This window comes from Pantherophis guttatus, chromosome 2 (assembly GCF_059756535.1).
Source record: "Pantherophis guttatus breed Tessera chromosome 2, ASM5975653v1, whole genome shotgun sequence".
In the NCBI taxonomy this organism is placed as follows: domain Eukaryota; kingdom Metazoa; phylum Chordata; class Lepidosauria; order Squamata; family Colubridae; genus Pantherophis; species Pantherophis guttatus.
The window spans coordinates 32,542,868-32,564,794 of record NC_142064.1 but is presented as its reverse complement, the minus strand read 5'-3'; the positions used below and the strand labels follow the sequence as shown (position 1 = coordinate 32,564,794).

Below are 21,927 nucleotides of genomic sequence, written 5' to 3'. Positions count from 1 at the left end.
GACACACCTACATTTTCACCCCTTTTTAGGGGGGAAAAAGGTGCGTCTTATACTCCGAAAAATATGGTAAGTTGGACTTAAACTGGTATCAAACATACATCATTTCATTTTGAAAAATATAAGAATATTCCTTTGTATCTTTTACCATTATATCTTTCTTTCCTTAAAATAATACAATAATTCACACTCAAGAATTACTGTTGGAAAGATCAATTATAACCTTTATCAGCTTTTAGGAAACATGCCAGAATAAACCTTAAGGGTATCTTAATAATTCTTGTTAAATTGCATCTTGTTAAATTTGTACTCAGCATCTCACTTAACGGTATTAGCCACTTTTTCCCCCAACACAGAATGACACTTGTGATTACTATGTCAGAAACCTGCAATAGCCTGATTGTGAAAACTCCTTAAAATAATAGAACAAAGAGATTCTATGAAATATTTTCATAGATGACAGTTTGACATATTTCATTAAAATTAGATGTAGCAAATGATAAATAAGTCTGTAACAGTATTAAAACCAAACATGTTGTACAATTATCCCCCCAAAATCTTCTCTGTAGGCTTATAAGCCTACTGTCGTGTTTTAATGTGACATTTCTACAACAATCATAAGAGTCGCAAGTGACTAGAAATAGACTCAAAAACAAAGGACCAAAATTACCTTTTCAATAAATAACAAGGAAAAGATTTCTCAGTGTAATAATTTTAAAAAGAAATATTTAATGCTCATATTCATAAACACCAGTTCATTATAGCAACAGCTTGAGTCTGCTGCTAGTTTTGAAAAATAGATGAAAGGTTCAGCTCAAATTTTCTGAGTACTTTCTTAGTTAGTTCTCTAAGAAAATCTGTTTATTCCCATCAAGCAACACAGCCTATATAATATGAACTACAGTACTACATTCACTAGTTTTAATATCTAATATCTAATATTGGTCCAGGAAGTGAAAACAGATCTTGGATTTAATATTTAATCAATGGTAATTTTTAGACATCTAAAGATTATACATTGCTAAATGCTCTCAAAGTAACAATAATTTAGAACTCTGCTATAATTTGTTCAAGCCATTACAGTCCACTTTATGGAAGAACTCAAGAAAAAAATGAATTTTTTTCTCAATCATCAACCTTAAACAATAAATCAGTATTATATCTGTGTGCATTCTAGCCTTCACAACAAGTTTTAGGGCAGTTTTTAGAAAGAGAATTTTGATTTTCTGTACTGAATTTTCCTGACACAGATGGGAATTTTGTTTGTCATTTAGTTTCATCTGTCATTTGCAGCATCTTTTGTTTGTTATTTCCAGGTAGACAAGTAGAATATCCCAATGGTCTTTAGTTAAATAAATTAAAAGCCAAAATTTTCTTAAAGGGTCATTTACTGGAAACAAGCCCATCTGGGCTGCAATTAGCTAAAGTTTAAAATGGAATAGGACTCACCACAATGGCCATAAGGTTGCATGTAGCTTGTGTACTACACTTTGGACGTTGATGTAAAATCATTTACGCCTTTAAAAAATTACATTCTACAATGGCATAAACCAAAAAAATATCTACTATTAATTATGTTTTATTTATATAAAACCTCCAAAGAGCTGAGATATGCATGGAAAGCAGGTTAACCAATCAACATTTTTGCATATCATAAGTAAAAAAATCAATTTTGCAAATTTTCAATGAACTATTCTGCTTTATGATTAATTGATACAGGATTGTCACAAAATGCACTGCTCCCAAATTTAATGTCCGATTGGCAAATGGCAATAAATGGGAGTGGGGTAAGATGAAATTATTTAAGTGGCAATAGATAGCAGATATTTTTTTAGCTACAATCTCATTACTCAGTTCATCAGCACCGGCAGACTTTCTTAAAGCAACTACCAACAATTGTTTTATTTCCCATTCCATATTAACAGTCACAGTTTCTTAGAAGATATGATAGGCACCAGTAAGAATTATTATTTTGGGTGACATCTATCAATTTTTATAGAGTTTAAAAATAATACAGATGTAACTTCATAGAAAAGTATTGACAACCTATACTGTTATAATGAAACTTTTTTAAACAATGAATAAACAATTTAATTAATAAATGTCTTAATCTAAAAAAATCTTCATTTGTCCTGATCAATATATTATATCCAGAAAGAAAAAAAGTAGAATATAGCACAAGAACTATAAACTTTCTTTGTCCACTATCTAGGACCTGTCACACCCTTTATAATGAATACACATAATCAAAATAAACATTGGTTACTTACAAACTTCCCCTTCTTGGAAGGCTCAGCTCCTTCTGCAAAAGTAGGAAAAGAGTATTTTACTACGAGTTCCCAAAAATATAATAAAATTTTGGTGGTTACTATAATTGTTACTATTATTTACTTCAGTTCAGGAAATGAGATTTAATCATTTTAGCCAAGGACAACATTGTGGATACAAAGAATATCAAAATACAGAATATGTAAACTAAACCTGTAATAAACTGAATAGTTTAATTACAATGTATGGCTACTGAGTGAGACTGAGAAAACTCATTGAAACATCTAAGAATACAACCTGGGAAATAAGGGGAACAGTCTCATTTAGAAGATTTTAGAGCCTGGCATTGATTAAATGTTTATCAGTAGCAAGATCACCCAGTCTTCTGACAACTTTTCAGCCTAAAAGTGCATGGTAAAAATGACAACTAATATCATAAGATCAAGAGCAGTAAATAGGAGTAGGGCTAAGAATTATGAGTCATGGTGCACATATGTTAAGAACACATATGCGTTAATATTTTTCGGTATTAAGATATTTTTTAAAGTTTTTGATAGCAACCACAAGTTTGGAGAAAAAAATAGTAAAATGAAAAAAATCCTTTGCTATACTATAGTATGTTTGCCTGGAATGAGAGAAAATGATATATGCAAAACAATTAGCTGGGGAAATGAAACTTCTTGACTCTTCCAGTAATGTTGGAATGAATTTGTTTCTTCCTGCCTGTTAATAAAAACAGAAATAAAAATTAAAAACCTATATAGCTCTGCCTACTTCTTTCAGATCCTGGGACCCCGGAAAATCTTCCTAGTCACACTAAGGAGCCGAGGTGGCGCAGTGGTTAGAGTGCAGTACTGCAGCTACTTCAGCTGACTGCTAGTTCAGCAGATCAGCGGATCAAATCTCACCGGCTCAAGGTTGACTCAGCCTTCCATCCTTCCAAGGTGGGTAAAATGAGGACCCAGATTGTTGGGGGCAATATGCTATTTAGTATACTGTCTTTGGTGTAAGCCGCCGTGAGTCCTCGGAGAGAGGGCGGCATAGAAATATGAATAATAAATAAATAAATAAATAAATTTTCTCAGTTACTCAAGACAAGGATACGACTACAATGCTTTTCATGTTTTTTATTCAGTCTCTGGCATGAAGGATGGCCCATTGCATATTGGGAACATCACCAATTGAAAGACACAGCTTTGTCCTCTCAGCTGCCAACTGAAGGAAGATGAGTAAAGTGACTGAAAATACCACCCCGAGAAACAGTACAATCTCCTCCTATACTTATTCATTGGATTTTGAATTATTTGAGATCTTTTACAACAAAGTCAGAACTTCCCCTCTATTTATGAATGTAGAACTAAAGTTTTAGAATTATCTAGGCAAGCAGCAGGTTACAAATTATTCTGCCTTCATCTGTTATCTAATATCTAATAATAATACTTTATACATTATTATTAGTATTAGTGATCATACAGCCAATTGTTTAGACTGGGATTTTATCAACCTATTGAGTCTTTCACAAGGATCTAGGATTAGCAGGTGTTCTTTGATGGTGTTAAAGGTATTCTTGCATAAACAGTTTTAAGCAAAAGCTGCTGTTGTGGCCTGTAGGCTGCCAGCCCCTCCAGCAGCTGAATCAGATAAGGAGGCGTGGAAGTCAGGGTCAGCATCAAGGCAACCTGAGAGCTCCAAGGTGAAAGAAGGAATGGAGCTGGCAGAGAGAGAGAGAGAGAGAGAGAGAGGTGGAGCCTGAGCCATCCGTCAGCCCTCAGATGGAAAGACAACAGCCCCCAGATCTGGAGGTTGCTGATGAGGATGAGGAGGAATAGCTGGGTCCAGCGCCTGAAGCAAGGATGCGCAGAAGGCAGAGGATAGGAGAGCAGTCAAAATTTGTGGGCCGATCCTTGGAAAGGAAGAGCCACCGCTGCTAGCGAAGCCCCATCCTAGCTTTATCCCCACCCTGGGGATAAAAGGCAGGGGGCGGAAATGAATAGATGTGGCAGACAACTATTCATCTCCCTGCCAGACAGACTTGTTAGCCTGCGATGAAAGAGAATTTTTTTGCTGGGGCTGCAATAAAGAAATCATTTATTTAACTACAAAGGGTTTGTCATGTTCGGGGAGCTGGGTCAGAACAGCTGCCTTTTGCAATTGACTGATGGTCAATGCCGATGGTGCTCCAATTGTTTTTGGAATTGCATCCAAGACACTTATGACTAGTGGTAGTACTTTTATTTATTTATTTTTGCCACAGATATTCCATTTCACATCTTTGTATTTTGTTATCTTCTCCAGTTCTTTCTGTTCTATTCTGCTGTCTCCATGTATTGCAATATCCGCTACCCAGACTTTTTTGTCTATCTTATAACAACTGTTAACCTGGGATGTTAAATGGCAAACGCTTGTCTGTTTGAGTTCTAAACTACCAAATCACTTTAGCTTCTTCATTTTCTATTACTTTGTCTACTTTGTGGTCCCATGGTTCTTGCTTTGATGGCAGTAAAGCAGTATTTTTTGCAGATATTCCAATGCACTATTGTTGCTATTTTGTCATGCCATTGTTTGTTTGTTTGTGTTCAGTCTATGCAAATTTCTTGCAATAGCTACCAGGTAGTCCACTGTTTCTTCCGCTTCTTTTTAGAGGTAGCATTTGATTTCTGCTTCTTTTTAGAGGTAGCATTTGATGTCTATTGCTTTCTATGCATTTGTTCATAAGCTTCGTCTTGTGCAACCCCACTTTTTCTTCATCTTTCCTTCTGTTAGCCATTGCCAAGTCTTGTTATCTGCTTTGCCGGCTAGTTTGTTGCGTTTTTTTTATGTATTGCCCATGTAACACTTTGCCTTATCATGTTTCTTATTTAGTCTTTTTTGTAGACCAAGTTTGGTCTCTCCACAACTGAATAAGCCTTCCCAACTCAGTATACTAGTTTCATTGCATCTTCTTTGCTGTCCTTCAGATATTCTTCCAATGCCCTTTTTTTCCTCTTCAACTGTCTGGTGTACTTGCAACATTTCATACCCACCTACACTTATTAGTATATAGAGTCTGTCAGTGTTGCTATTATAATTATATTTTTTGGTCTTCTTATACAAGGATTCCAGTTCTGTGTGAGTCAAGTCCACTATTCTAATTGTGTATCAACTGGAATTGCCCAGGTAATAATTGGCTGGACGACATTTCCTCTACTGAGTTTAGACTTTAAGATCTTCTTCACTCTCATATATTAGATGTATTCACTACTAACCTTCTTCTTGACTTCCATATTCTTGATGTTAACAGAAGGAAGTCTAGGTATTTGTAGTGATCTTCTTTATCCAGACTCTTCATGTTATTTCCATAAGGCATCTTCAATTTTCACTATTTTTTCACTGTTGATGGTAAGGGTAACACATTTTCCTAGTACAATTCCATTGCAATATTCTGGATGTATATACGGACAATGTTGAGCAGGGATTTTATTTCAAATTGAGTTTTTTCATTCAGCTTCATTCAGATCATCAGTTTCTGCTCAGATGGAAAGAGATCATTTTCAACTAGATGCCATTGGACTGTTTTAGCCACAACACCAGTTAGCAATTTATAAGATGTTGGTAAGCATGGCATTGACCTGGAATTGCCTGATTCTGCTCTTTCCATTGCAGAATTTTTCATTATCAGAAAGCTTTTGCTAAATGTTAAGCAATTTTCAATTTTATCTCATTGCAGTATGTTGTTAAACTGCTTGACAGTGAATAGGTATAGACCAGTCAGATATTTGAACCAAAAACTATACAGTTCATTTTCACCTGATGCTGACCAATTCTTGATTTTCTTTACCCTTTTCTCCATCATTTCTGCTGTTATTACAAGTTTTTTTTTAATTTCAGCTTTTTTTATTTTTATCTACATCCTTTATCCAAGTGGTACTCTTACTTAATTTCTTTTGTTTGTCCCATATCTGTGCTCAGAATTGCACCGTTTCTACTTTGTCTGGTATTGGACATTGTAATCATTCTGTTGTTGCCCAGCATCCAAAGATTCTAATATCTTATTTTCAAATCATTAGAGCAGAAGCATCTTTTTCAGGGTCACATGGCTGCTTCAGAAGCTACTCCTAACAGCCAGAACCATAAGTCTGGAAAAAGATAATTCTGTTTAACTATTTATCTGACACACTTTATACATGTTCCTAAACATTCCAAAACATCTCTTTTGAGGTTTTGCACAACAGTACTAATTATATGCCTTTTTCCCTACCTCATAAAATTTACATAAAATTTACCTATATACTACTGCAAGGAAGAAATATATTTCAGAATATGTTTTGCCTAAGAAAACTATATACCTGTGGGTAATACCATATATTCCATATATGCTTATGGGTGAGCCAAGAGTTTTAGGCTCCAAAGTACAAAGTAAATTTGGGTTACCTATGGATAGGCTTGTCCACAAGCATATATTGTAAAACTTTTTTAAAGTACCCATATATGCTCACAAATTAGCTGAACCAAAATACCATGAAAACCTGCTCTGTGGAACATGCTCCTTTCAGAGATTAGAATGCCCCCAACCCTGTTAGTATTCTGGTAATGCTATAATTATGGCTATGCTCCTAAGCCTGGGTTACTATATGAGCTAAGGGCCCTGTGTCCTGGCTATATTGTTAACAGGCCAGACATCTCGCTTGGTATATACTTCAAACTTTTAATGTTCTTACTGTTTCAATACTTTTTACTGTTTTATTGTTTTAAAATGTTTTTAAGGCTTAATAGTAATATATGTTTTGAATTGTGAGACACCCAGAGTCAATTACTGAGATTGATGGCTATAGAAATCAAAATAAATAAATAAACCCATTTTTCATGGTATTTTGGTTAAAAACGTGAAGGTCATATTATGTGTGGATGGGTTTGTGTGGGGATATATGGTACTCCTTTCATCTATTAAGAAACCAGTGGAATCAGAAACCACTAATGCTGAAAGACAACCAAGACAACAGCACAAAACAATTGTAATTTGAACATAAAACACAAACACAAGAAAACACACCAACAAATTAATAAAATTTTTATTTTTGCAATTAACAAAAATGTTCAGAATGACCTTATTTAAGAATTCGTGTTATCTGACTGCACTAAATCTTATAGAGTCATTAGAAGCTTGATTTCCATTGCTATTCTGTTATATGGAAATGAAGATAGGTCATACCCTATACTCAAAATTATAAACAAAAAGACTGTCAAACTGGTTTGGTCTTAAAAATTCTTTCAAACCGAAGTAAAATACAGCTAATTCCTAACATAGAGATTTCAAAGCATAATAATAACTGTCTCTTAAAACAATTATTATTTGTACTACCATTTTCTTTTCTATATATTGTTGGTTATAGAAGAATATTTAATAAATTATTAGAAACCAGACATATTATTCAGAAAGAATGTATAATATCAATGATACCTTAAAGAAAAATTGTGCAATATAAGATAGTTGAGTTCATTTTCATTGTTACTAGATCTGAAGGACATAAGAGACAACACTTTTCCATACCCTTATAATGCTTCTCTATATCAGCAGCCAAAACTGACCAGAAATAGAAAGGAGCCAGAATTTTCTTAAAATAAACAAATCTTTTGCAATCCTAAATTATTTCCAGATTAATTCATCAGGAATAACTTTCACCCCAAATTTGATATGGATGTGACTATAAAGATAAAATAATCTTTTAGCAAAAGCAAACAATAAGAAGAAGAAATCCATTAAAATGTCATTTCTTGCCTAAATACATAACATGGATTTCTTGTATGAGTTAGCTTTGATAGTAATCCGAAAACTACACCTGTGATTTTGGAGTAAAATGTTTTTGAAAGGACTCCTGTATTCACAGTAACTTACACTAGTCCAACAGTACCCAAAGGACACCAGCTGCCTATGATTAACAACAGTACTAATGTAAAATATCCAGCATACATTTATGAAAGCCACGAAATATTTCCCTTGCTTGATACATTTAAATTTCCCTTTAGCCCACTCACTTTTGTAGCTGCTGGTTCCACTAGCCGCTGGCGATGCCGGATTGAGCTGAAATGGCTCTTCGGGGGTATCCCTTCCTGACAGTGAATAGAATGCGTTGGGGTGGGGGTGGGGGTGGGGAATACAAGACAGGGAAAAGTGAAATATGGGAAGGAAGGAATGGGAAATGATTGGAAAAGGGAAAGGGAGAGTATTTAACTAAAATATATTTAACTATGTTTCTAAGAATTTAATATAAATAAAGGAGAATATCAAACAATCTAACAATATTAATACTGAACAAGTGTAGGTATCAAGTACTATTAATATTATAATTGATATTAGCACAATTCAGCCAAATCATGTGACTTTTCTAATTTCAAGCACTCTTCCTCTGCAGCCAAACATCTTCATACTTCTCAGTTAAGGGTATATCATTTATATCTAGCAGTTTTGAAAAATCCCAGAACATTTTACCGGCCTCATGTGAAACTTATATATACAGTATAGACAGAACATGGTGAAACAAACTGGTTTCAAGCTGGCAAAGGAGTGTGAGAAGACTGTATAATCCCCTTATTTATTCAGTTTATATGCTGAATATATATTAAGAGAACCTGGATTGAAAGAAGGTTAAGAGCCTTGGTGGCGCAGCAGACGAAAGCACTGTTAAGTGCTGTTAAATAGCACCAGCTGCCTACAATTACTGCAAGTTCAAATCTCACCAAGCTCAAGGTTGACTCAGCCTTCCATCCTTTCGAGGTAGGTAAATGAGGACCTGGTTTGTGGGGGCAATAAGCTGACTTTGTATAAAAAAGAACACCGCTTGGGGGGGCGAAAGCCCTACTAAGCAGGTATATACAAAAGTATGAAGGCTATTGCTTAACGCATTGTAAGCCGCCCTGAGTCTCCGGAAAAGGGCGGCATATAAATCAAACCAATAAATAAATAAAGTGAATGTGATTTTAAAATTGGAGGAAGAAGCATCAATAACCTGCTATCCTGGCAATACTAGATAGCCAAAAATGCAAATGATCTGCAAACTTTAGAATAAATGAAGCATGGTGAAAAATGGGAAACCAAACTAATGATAATAAGTACAACTATCGGCCTTACAACTGACAATAAAAATATCGAAGTGGTGAATAGCTTGCGCCTTTTAAGATCAACCATCTATAGCAGTGATGGGTAACGTTTTCGGCACTGAGTGCCAAAACTGGAGCATGTGTGCATGCATGCTCCAAAGCACCAGAACCCGGAAGAGAGCAGCTGGCCAGTGCATATGCATGTGGTGGCCAGCTGCATTCCGGGTTCCGTCACAAGCATGCGCACCAGACAGCTGCTCTCTTCCGGGTTCCAGTGCTCCAACGCACACGCACACTCCAGTTTTGGCACTCAGTGGTCTTCGGAACCTGGAACCCAGAAGAGCAGCTGGCGACGGCATGTGTGCCCACAGAGAGGGCTCTGTGTCCCAACTCTGGCACACGTGCCATAGGTTTGCCATCATGGATCTATAGTAAAGAAAAGCAGTAAAGAAATACACTACAGACTAGCATTTGATAGAGCAGATGTAAAGGCTTGGAAAAGATATGCAAATGCCATGATTTGCAACCCTTTGAATACCTACAAAGAGCAGAATTGTACAACCAATGGTATTCCTCTGTGATACTCTATGGCAGTGGTTCTCAACCTGTGGGTCGGGACCCCTTTGGGGGTCGAATGACCCTTTCACAGGGGTCGCCTAAGACCATCGGAAAACACATATTTTCAATGGTAATTGTTGAATAATTTTATTGTTGGGGGTCACCACAATATGAGAGACTGTATTAAAGGGTCGCAGCATTAGGAAGGTTGAGAACCACTGCTCTATGGAAACAAAAGATGACCATGAAGAAGCAGGATAGGAAGAGTATAGATGCTTTGGAACTTTAGTGATGGAAAAGACCCCTGAAAATACAGAGGACAGCCAAAAAAAAAAACAATAAATGAATCACAAATCAACCCAAAATTTTCACTCAACACACAAAAAAAATCAGACTCAAATTATCCTATTTAGGATGCATTATGAGAAGACCTAGCTCTCTAGACAAGGTTCTGATGCTTGGAAAAATGGAAGAAAAAAGAAGAGGACAATCAGCAACAAGATGGATGGACACTGAGTGCACCATTGGATGACCAGACTTAGGGACAGATTGTCATGAAGAAAATCTACCTATGTGGTTTCTAAGAATAAATAATGACATGATGGTATTCATAAATTACATGGATTATATATTCTCTTGAGTTCTAATTAAACCAATACCATTCATTATTTATACTAACATCTATTACTTCTTAAAGGTTTGTTGCGCCAATATACTTAATCAGGATGACTGTTTATCTTTATTTTGTCTATTTCCACGTGGATAACCTCAAATGAAGGATATTCACCATTATATTCTGCATGGCTATCTTTATGAGACAATAAGTGAATAATTGCTAGACAAGATATTATGATCTGTAGTTACTATATAAATTATATATAAAGAAAATGCCACAAGTGCAAGAAAAATGATGTATTCATCTATATATCTATCTTTCTAAAAACTTATATAAAAATAAAGTTATAACATTTTTATATCTTTTCCCCCCTTATATTGTAAAATAGGCATTTCCATGGCTATGCATTTTTATAGTAAAATTCACAGTAGTAAAGCTACTATGAATTTTCCAATAAAAAGGAAAAAGCTACTTTATCCTTTAATGCTACATTTCTTAATGTCATTCTGCTGCAGAGGAAAGTCATATAATCCTGGGAAAGACGCAGCTGATACAAAAAGTTGCATACAGATGCTACAACAACCCCCCCTCATACATAACAGATATATTTTTCATCATCAAATGCAAAACACTGCAAAGGCCTAATTGGAACTGACTTGATCACTCTGGGGAATCATCTTTGCCAGATAAAAATCAGGGGAATGCTATTTGATTCTCCCAGACACATTCTCATCCTTTTGTATTCATTCCCTTTTGATTCCCATACTATTTTAACAACTATATTAAACTAAATATAGAAATAAATCTGCTGAAATAATTTAATGTACAACAATACACAAGGCAGCTCTTTTTCCCTCGTCTATCAACACCTAGTGAGATATTTAGAAGTGAGTATTCTACAACACTGCTTGCCTGTGGTAATGATCTGGATGGGAACCAATAAATTAAAGCCCATGCCAGCAAAATGGAGGTTTTGTTAATGGATGGCTCTCCTATCTGGAGAAAATAGATTGGAATGGATAATTGTGTGCTTCCTATTTTTCATTTTAAAAATCAGCAGAGATATTGCTGAGCACGAAAGCAGCTCTTTCACTGGAACAATCTCTATAATGTTTATGATTTCTTATAGGAAAAAGGTTGACAGCTTTTGAAAAAAACTGGCTAATTTAAAATATTTAGAATATTTGGAATAGTAAACCGGAAATTTTGAAAATGATATGTTTATAAGTAAACTTCTCTATCTTTTCAAATGATTCATTTAGTGAAAAAATGAATTGGGAGTCTGTGTTTACCAACATAGGCTGGTAAAAGTTCAGCTGGCAACTTATCCCTTCATTTTGGTGTTTACTAAGTATCTTTTTGTTCTGTCCTTTTAATTATTTTTTCTGCTGCTGTTTGTTTCATCTACTATATTTGTAAGTTCATATAGTATGTTTCTGATTTTTTATTTGATGCTTCTAAACTATTTTAACTATTTTGCAGTGTTTAAGAGTTTTATTTCTGTTTTTTAAGAGTTTTATTTCTGTTTTTTAATTTTATTTCTCTTGGAAAACTTCAATATATGACAACTAAAAAAATAGAAATCTTTAAAACATTCTGTTTGCCTTTAAAATATAAATCTGTTCACTAGATCTACCTGTTAACATTTCTTGTGGGCAAAAATAAAAGCAGTATTTCTGATACCATATACCTTTTGGATTACTCTTTCAGAGTTTTCAAACATGTAGTTCTTTGAAACAAAAACCTTATTTTAGTATCATAGGGATTCCCACAAATACACATGGTTTAGTTTACTCTAATCATTAACCTCTTTCCTAAAAGTCATATTTAGTATTATAGCCACCAATATATTCTAAAATATATTCCAATATTCTGTTTTGTTCTCAATATTATAAAGTTGTTTTACTGAAAATTTATATATCATTTTTGCAATGCATTCAAATGTATAGGAATTTCAATATAAAATCCTGAATCACTCTTCCCCTCACTTATGCAGCCTAGAAGACTTAGTCAGAGCAAAATTAGTCTTTTACAGATTGAGTATAGTTCTTCCAGTTATTTGTACAAAATGAATCAGTTCTATACTTCCTACAAACCACTAGGAACTTTATAAATCAATGTTAAAATTTTGGTGTGCTTTATCACTTTTCTTATAGCACTAATACTTCCCTGCTCAGTTCCTAATAAATATACAAGTAGAACATCTATACAAAAAAATCAAGATAGATAAGTTTTGTGACTTGACAAACAGCCCCTTCAAGAAGTACCTCAGCTATTTAGCTGCTGCTGGACTTTTCTTACTAAAAGAAGGTCAGATGCTTATAAATCAGTAACCTCATTGTACACCTTCCAAAAGAAGTGGCTGCCATACAAGGAGATTCAGGTTTTGATTAAAGAAGAAAACCAAAAAACCATTTTTGACAAGTTGAAATTCTTAAGCAGTATGAGGTCCTTCATCTGTGTGCAGGACCAGGTACAGTATGAAGGATCAAACTTCAGTACCTGAGATGACTACCACTATAGAGGCTATTTGAAAAGCTGACAGATAAAAGTAGTAGGAAATGAAAAACTCAAAGAGCACAACCATCAAATATGTAACAACATGAAAATAAAGCAGAGTAATGAGTGCTAGATGAGTAAATGCTCCACCAATCCAGTGATAGAGGACTGGTTAGGAGTACAGGAAGAAGGTTTAGTCGCTAGGTGGCTCAGTGGCTAAGACGCTGAGCTTGTCGATCAGAAAGGTTGGCAGTTCGGCGGTTCGAATCCCTAGTATAGGTCTCCTGCGTGAGCAGGGGGTTGGACTAGATTTTTTTTTTTTTTAAATTTGATTTATATGCCGCCCTTCTCCGAAGACTCAGGGCGGTTTACAATGTGCTCAGCAATATGACCTCCAAGGTCCCTTCCAACTCTGTTACTGTCCTCTTGGAAAAGGCTGTAGGTTGTACATGTATGGATTGGGGGCCTATGGGTTTGAGCAAGGAACAATATAAACAAGGAAGAGGATATTGTAACTCACCCTCAACCTAGCAGGCATTTCCCTCTTCATAGCCTTCAGGTACCAAGACAGAATCAAGCATAATCAATGCTACTTCAGGCCTGGGGCCTGAAATCTGATTCAAGAACTACGTTATTCTAAGCATTCATCTAAGCTCAGTTGCACCATATAACAAACTTTCATGAACAACACGAAGATTTCTCTAAATCACGGGTGTCAAGCTCATGGTGTCACGTTGCTGTCACATGACATTTCGTGACGTTTTTCCCATCTGCAGAGCTGGGATGGACATGGCCTGTATGTGGCACATCTGGCTTGTAGCCCGCCAGTTTGACACCCCTGCTCTAAATAATCCCTTCCTTATAAAATCCTCCTAGAGCATAACTTCAAGATTTGATTAAATGACATATGAAAAAACCCTATTTTTTTAAAAAAAGAGAGATGTTTTAAAAAAAGGAATTGATCAATTTAAGATAAACATACTGAATGTATGGTGTTTGAAGGCTCCATTACAGGGATCTGTGCAATAATAAACTCATATGTGTGAATCACAGAGACCACAATGATGAATTAAAAATGCAATGTAATCCTATTCAAAATATCCTCAGATTCTTTTATCAAGACATATTGCTTGATAATAGATTTGACATGAAGGAACATTAAGTTTATGCTTTCCTTTCAAACAGAACACTAAATAGTCAGTTTGGTAACATATTGTACACATTATCAAGAAATGTTGGTGCAATTACAAAAAGTCATTAATGAGAAGTACGATACAGGCTACAGACATTTCGTTTGGCCAAATGCCAAATACTCTAGCTATTAACTTAGCAGGTTTTGCTTCTGTTACATGAGGCTACAAGACTATAGAAATAGTGAAGCCATGGGGATTGTGTTAACCCTTTTGTGAAGCTTAATAGCTTTAATAATAGCAGGATGGACAATTAAAAAATGAAGAGCCTGGAGAAAACTTGGCAAATGTGCTAAATGTTTCAAAAACATAAGACAAAGCAAGCAAATACACAGTTACCTGGTACTCCAACAAAAATGAACTCAATGGAAATTAAAGACACATCCAAATACAATTAATTTGAGAAGTAAAGCCACATTTTGTTCCGAAGTATAAACTTCTAAAAAGCAATTTAACTGAGAAGAAATAAGAAAGATAACTAAATTCAGCTGTCCCTTTTTTCCAAACGATTTTTCAATGAAGGCCAATTAACAAACTATAAAGCAATTTATTTATATACTTATGTACCAATAGGAATACGGCTAAGGTAGCTGGGGTTAGTTCAATCACAATTATCCTCTACAGAGCTCTAGAAGCTCATAACACACAGTACAATCTCTAACACATGGAGAGAAAACAGTAACAAAAAGACAAACTGACATAAATTGATTGTTTTAAAAAAATAATTACCAACTTCTTAAATGCCCCTAATTAGAATATAAGTTTTATTCGGGATAAGCCAGATATGATTTTTTTTTTTAACTTACCAGAGGTCAGACATAAAAAGGAAGAGCATAAAATAAAAGTTGGTATAGAAAAAACAAAGATACAAAAGGTAATACAATGATTATGGGTACGTCTAGGATGTTTCTTCTTTGTCAGAACATGGTTGGCAAAGTTCTGCCTTTTAAACCATGTTAAATTGATCTTTGGAGCTATAGTATAATTTTCATGCATTTCACATCTCACAATGCATGACATTGTGCCACTGATTTTTGGCAAGTGTATAACAGGGTTTCAGTGGTTTAAAAAAAATGGGTCTTTGGGGCCGCCAATAACTCTAAGCCTCTGTTACTTTGGGCCAGAACCTCTCTTTAATCCCAACCAAAAATTTTCAGGGGTCTCAGGAATTACTGATCCTCAGAAGAAGGCTTCTGAAGATAACTCAAGAGACTAATTCATTTTATAGAAGGTAGTCTTTCAAATATTTTGCCTCTAAAGTATTCAGGATTAGAATTATTTGTACTTAACTTATACACTCCAAACTCTGAAGCCTCTCAGCAGTTAACAACAAAAACTAATTTAAAATCAAGATTTTAAAACTGTAAAAATAACAATTAAGACAAACAAGTAAAATAAACAAAATTATTAATGTTACCAGCTAAAATCAGCAGTTAAAAGTCTATACAAAATGATGTGCTTTAACTGTCTTTTTTAAAAGCTAATAAAGCTTTTGAATGCTAATAAAAATGTAACATCACTCAACTACACAGGATGTGAATTCTAAAGAGCTTATACTCAGAAACCAAACAGAAGCCAGAACAGTTCTCTAGTAGGAGTCATGAGATTTCTATATGCAACTTCTATTTACAAATAGATTGCAGCATTCTGGACCAATTGAGATTTCCAAATACACTTAAGAGAACATTATCACAATACCTTTCAACACCTTTCAAGGTGCTAACCAGCCCCAGAGCTGTGTGTTTCTTTGTGAACCCTAAGCAAGTCAGAACAGCCACTTTCTGAAAGGCTGATTTATATAAATAAATCTTCAAAGTCACTAAATGAACGGTTGCAAGTCAAGGAGTAGCTGTATAGGAGTGGCACAAAGGCTTGCATCTTTCATTGTTCTTTTTCCTGCTCCATCTACTAATATAAAAGTAAGCAGTTTGCAACCCAGCAGTTACATATGAAATCCATGTGCCCAAATCACATTGCTGAAAACGAAAAACAAAGCCACCAGTTTTAGCACCACTTCTTATCTACTGTATTTTTCGGAGTATAAGATGCACTTTTTTCAACCGTAAGAGGTTGAAAATTTGGGTGCGTCTTATACACTGAATGTAGCCCCACCCACCCACCAGCCTCCACCCTTCAGCCTCCGCGCGTCCTTTCAAACTGAGCTTTTGGAGGCTGCAAACGCAGCCTCTCAAACAGCCTCCAAAAGCTCTGTTTGCAAAGGAGCTTTTCTTTGCAAAGGCAGCCTCTCAAACGGAGCTTTTGGAGGGTGAAAAAGCAAGGCGCAGAAGCCAAAATGGCAACCCAGAACAGCTGCTGCCTTGTTGGACCGGTTCTGCACTTCCCCTGCTGTACTCACTGGAGCGCCCTGCGACTATCAGGTGCATTTTTAATGAGGCACACACGAGTGTAGCGAGAGTGCGAGCGCTCACAACCAGCGAACCTGTTGCTAAAGTTCACATCTGGAAACAGCTGATTGGGGGTATTCTGGGAGGCTGATCCACCCTCCAATCAGCTGCTCATGCTGAATCAGGCTAATGTGCTGAAGCTGACCAGACTGTTTGCTAAGGACACTAGCCAGAAGGCAGAGGCAGATGTTTTTTTCTTATTTTCCTCCCCCAAAACTAAGGTGCATCTTATACTCTGAATCATCTTATACTCTGAAAAATATGGTATTTATCTATTTGACTTACAATAGCACCATATTCCTATATTTGAAAAATCATACAAACATATTTGTGAACATATTCAGTTTGCCTCCTAATGATAATATACCATTGGATACTTGAATGCCAATTAAAATGCCCAAACATACAAATGAAGTTTTATTAGTAGCCACAGAGTTATGAAACAACATAGATTTTGTGCACCTATGAAAAAGAATATCACTGTCATGAAAATTTAGTTATGTATTGCATTGTATGTAGATCACTCATTCATCTTTGCAATGAGAAGCAGAAGCTATTTTTTTTAATCCTTCCTTTTATTTGTAGAGAAATTTGAAAACATACTATAATCCCATTTTATATCTGGCCTTTACATTTTTCCCTATGCTTCTATCCATGGTCTATGATCAATATTCTTATCAATTTTTCTTTCAAGCTGTTAAAACACTTAATTTCAAACTATAATAAGGGCAACAATTTCAGTATTCACAAAAACCTGTCAAGTAAATCCCCTCACTGCACAACAGGCAGTTATTCTTTTGACTGTACCAAAAGCAACGTGCATTAATTTTTAAAAGTCTTTGACTCCTCTGAATTATAAGTATTAAATTCTGTAATCGACTTCAATTCAAATGCATAATGAAAGATTACTTAAGATCAAGTGATGCCAAGACGTTAATACAAACATTTCAGCTTTCTTCTTAAAATCATCATCCAGTGCCTGGAGACTATGTGTCTGGATGGGGAAAAACAGACTCAGTAACCTGATCTGACTGAGTAGCTTGGTTTGTTTTATCCACTTTATTCTGGGGACACTGTATCTTTAGTCTTTAATGAGGTTGTACTTCTCCATGCAAGAGCACAATCTGGGAATCCCCTAGGCTTAAAGAGCAGATGACAACTTTTGGCCAAAAGGGTCTTTGTAGACCCTTGTAGTGTACCAGATGAACCAGAACGCCCTTCATCGGGCACTCATTCATGCCATTCTCACCTCTCAACTGAACACCTGAACTGCGGTCTACATAGGACTGTTCTCTAAGAACCGTCATCCAATGCAGTGGCATGGGCAGTGATAGGTACATTGCAAAACATCCACATGTTCCTGCTAATTTGCCTGCTGTGGTACAGTTCGTTTCCAGGTAGAATCTGAGGTGTAAATTATAAAATCTTTCATAGCTTAGAGCCTGGCTACTTGGGGAACATCCTATCTCCATATGTTTCTGCCCATTCAATGAGGTCGCCTAGATGGACATTCTCCATATCTCAGATTCAACAAGACTTGGGAAATCTGCCTTCTTTCTAATGACTCATGTCCTGTGGAATTATATCCATTCAGAAATCCATATTGAACTTTGAAGAAATGGGATAGGAAGAGCATCAATGCTTCTGAATGTTGGTGTTTGAGAAGACTCCTGAGAATATCATGGACAGGCCACAAAACAAAACAAATGGATCATGATAAAAATCAAGAGTTTGCACTCAAGACACAAATGATCAGGCTCAAATTATCCTACTCTGGATAAAAGCTATCTCTCTGGAAAGACTCTAATGCTGGGAAAGGTGGAAGGAAAGGAAAGAAGATCATCAGTAGCAAAATGAATGAGTCAGTTACAGTAATAATAAGTGCATCATTGGAAGAGCTGAAGAATCAAATTAAGAGACAGATCATCATGGAGAAAATATAACTATGTGGTTGCTAAGTACTAAGAAAGACTTGATGACATATCATCATTGACATCAGAGATCTGTACTTCTTCCACCCTTTTGATTTTCCACAAGAATTAAATACTGGTTTTTTCCCTAAACTTTGATTAGGATGGTAATGGATTGGTAGATTGGTTTTTGGTTCTTTTCCCTAAACTTTGATGGTAATGGATTGGTAGATTGGTTTTTGATTCTGTCTTCCCTTCAGCTGTACTCTTCTTCTTTGCTATAAATTGTTTCCTTTTTAACTGTTTAATTGTAAGTCATCCAGAATCACTGTAGATTCAGATGACTTTGAAATTGAAATGATTTAGGTAAAATATTTACATTTTTTAAAAAAATAGTCTAATGTGATAAATTTCAAAACTCAACAAAGCAGGGATCCCAGGACCTACAATGCTATTCAAAATAATAATGAATCTATCAACTGCAATTTTTTAAAAAGTTATTTATTCCAGAATTGGTGGGCTCTCAGAAGAGTAAAATTATGTTTTTAGTTTTTCCAACATTAGCTTAAAATTGCAGCAACTTGACTATGTAACATATATTCCTATTTCAAGGTGACAGCTGAAAAAAATATTCAAAAAATAAAGTGACATTTCTGCTCTCAGATACTAGGTAGTGCTGCATGTATCGTGCAATTTAGCTCCTTTTAAGATGGACTGTCCAGTGAAAATGTTTCAAGTACTCTTTTAAGAACTATAAATATTTGAAAAGCTTTACTCAGATTTAGAGTAAAGGAGTAAATAAGAAAAAGGTATGAGTATAGAATCAGATTCAAGGCCATTATGGAAACTATATAATTCTTTCTAAGAATTCTATATCATTTATTTGGTCGTGTAAATACAAAGTAGATAACAGTTTAAAAATAGAGTTTTTTCACTGTATGACTCCATATTTTGTTGACAATAGTATTATTACTCTACTCCTTAAAGCAGTTAGACAATTCTAGAAAAAGGCACACTGGATAAACTGCTTCTTGCCTTCAAATCTGAAATGTAGCACAAAATTTAGGTGTATAAAGAAAGCCTAAACAAAAGCATGTATCAAATCACATTTAACATTGTAGGTTCCAGCAATTTGCTTCAAGGGGAATATTACTTTCAAAAATATGAAATAAACTTCCATTTAATGTTATTTAAAAATCATTCATACTTCTCAGAAGGGAATTCTGAGATATGGAGATGTGTCAAGTGATGACACAATAAGCAATTGTGCTGAGAATATATGCAAAGCCTCTGGCCAATCTCAACGCAGAGACAACTGATATATGCGCTTCTCTGCTAAGTTATTTAGGACTTTTATATTAGTATCAAGAATTAGGATAGAGAACAAATGGACAGCAATGATGAACCTCTGAAATGACTCCTCTTCTGAGGAGATGGAGATATTATTGTTAATTTCTGATTTGAAAGTAGATGTCATTGAAAAAAAGAAACATCAGTCCAGCCTTTCCTGCAATTTCAGGCTATCAATATCTATATGTTTAGGCTTTAAAACATACCAAAGTCCTTCTTCTAAACTTTTGAATTCAATCCTTAGTAAGAAAAAAAACTGGAACAAACAAGTAAATTAATGAAGCCATGATTACATAAGCATTCAATATAGAGACAATGTTAGTAAAAGAAATCCTACAGGTAGTCCTTGCTTAACAAAAATTATTCAGCAACCATTTGAAGTTACAGCAGCGCTGAAAAAGATGATACCTACACCCAGTTCCTAAAGTTACAGGCATTATAATATCCCAGTGGTTATGTGATTAAAATTCAGGCACTTGGTACCCCACCCATAGTTATAAGCAGTGAAATTCAATTTCTTTTTACTACTGGTTCTGTGGGCATGGCTTGGTGGGCGTGGCTTGGCTTGGTGGGCGTGGCAAGGGAAAATCTCCTTTCCCGCCCCAAGCCAGGGGAAGGATACTGCAAAATCTCCATTTCCAGCCCACTCCAGGGGAAGGATACTGCAAAATCTCCATCCCCACCCCACTCTGGGGCAAGCCAGAGGTGGTATTTGCCAGTTCTCCGAACTACTCAAAATTTCCGCTACCGGTTCTCTAGATCCTGTCAGAATCTGCTGTATTTCACCCCTGGTTATAACCCACGGGGCTGCCAAGTGCCTGAATTTTAATCGCATAATTATTGGAATGTTATAATGTCTGTAACATACTGCCTACCTTTCCCATCTATGCCCTTTTGGCTGTCCTGCACAGTGGCATGCCTCAGTGAAAATGAAGATACTGCAGCGTTGGGTCCAGGACATTCAGCAATTTCAGCTGATTCTTGCCACCATTCCTGGCATCTATTTCAGGTCCAGTGTTGCCACTGTGCAGTGCTTCCTTAAAACCTGTGCTGTGTCCAGCCACCACAGTGCCACAGCACAAAGCTCCAGCCAGTCCTGCCACTCTCCAGTATACCTTCATCTTCTTCTTCCTCCCACTATTGATAAAGTGTGTCCAGCCTGGCCCTATACAAGGCAAGTGCTGGCTGCCCCATGTCTTCTTCCCAAAGCCAGTCCATGCTTTTCCAAATTATGGGAGGCCTTTTTGCAGGTATGAGCCTTCCAAAAACTCAGAAAAAGCGGTGAGCTACTTGGACAACCACTTAACTTTCTCCATTTTTCAGTATTATGCCAACAATTTGAAGGAAAGTCAATGTAGTATAATGATGAAGGTTTAGACTAGGACAAAACTGAATCAAATATTTGGTTTCAACACAAAACCTAGGAATCTAGGGATACTGTTGTGGTCCGCCAGCAGCCTGCGGAGCTGGCAGCAGAGTCAGACAGTGAGGAGGCTGGGGAGGAACATGGACCAGTCCTGGAATCTGGGGAAGGCCCGGACGAGGCAGAGATGGAGCCAGGGCCATCTGGGAGTGATGCGCGGACTCAGACACCTCCAGAGTTGGACAGCAGAGAGGCAGAGGAACAGAAGGAGCCTGTTCCTAGTGCGTGCATGCGCAGCGCTGCCAGAAGGCACGAACAGTTAAAACAAAAGGGATGACTCAGGAGTAAGGCCTAGAGATGATTGGCCCCTCCCATAAGGCTTAAAAGAGGAGCAAAGGCACGTGGGCCCTTTGCAGGAAAGCAACGTTGTTAATTCTGTTCCCAGTCAGCATCTCTGTTTGATTCTGGACTCCATGTGGCTTTGCCAAGTAGATCTTTGGCAGTGTGTCAAGGGAGATAAAGTTTGGTGATTATGCTGAAGGACTTCTCCCGAAGGACTTTTTGCAACTAATTGGGACTCAACTGTGAACGAACGTAATTCACACATGCAATAAAAGAGGTTTTTTGGACTTCTCGTGTGTTTTAATGACTCAGGAAGCCTAGATCACAACAGATACACAGTTAACAGAACTGGTTT

The 21,927-nt window shown here is 36.2% G+C and overlaps 1 protein-coding gene across 6 annotated transcripts in view; it reads right to left on the bottom strand.

Moving 5' to 3' along the window:
- Positions 1-21,927, bottom strand: part of MAST4 (microtubule associated serine/threonine kinase family member 4) — a 199,890-nt gene that overhangs the window by 116,211 nt on the left and 61,752 nt on the right. For 4 of the 6 annotated variants that reach the window (XM_034441016.2, XM_034441017.2, XM_034441022.3 and 1 more), the window contains one exon: positions 2,268-2,299. In XM_034441016.2, coding sequence (XP_034296907.2) covers positions 2,268-2,299 — 32 coding nt within the window. Of the gene's footprint in view, positions 1-2,267; positions 2,300-8,277; positions 8,353-21,927 lie in introns of all 6 variants that reach the window. The other 2 variants (XM_034441014.2, XM_034441015.2) reach the window with 1 other exon arrangement.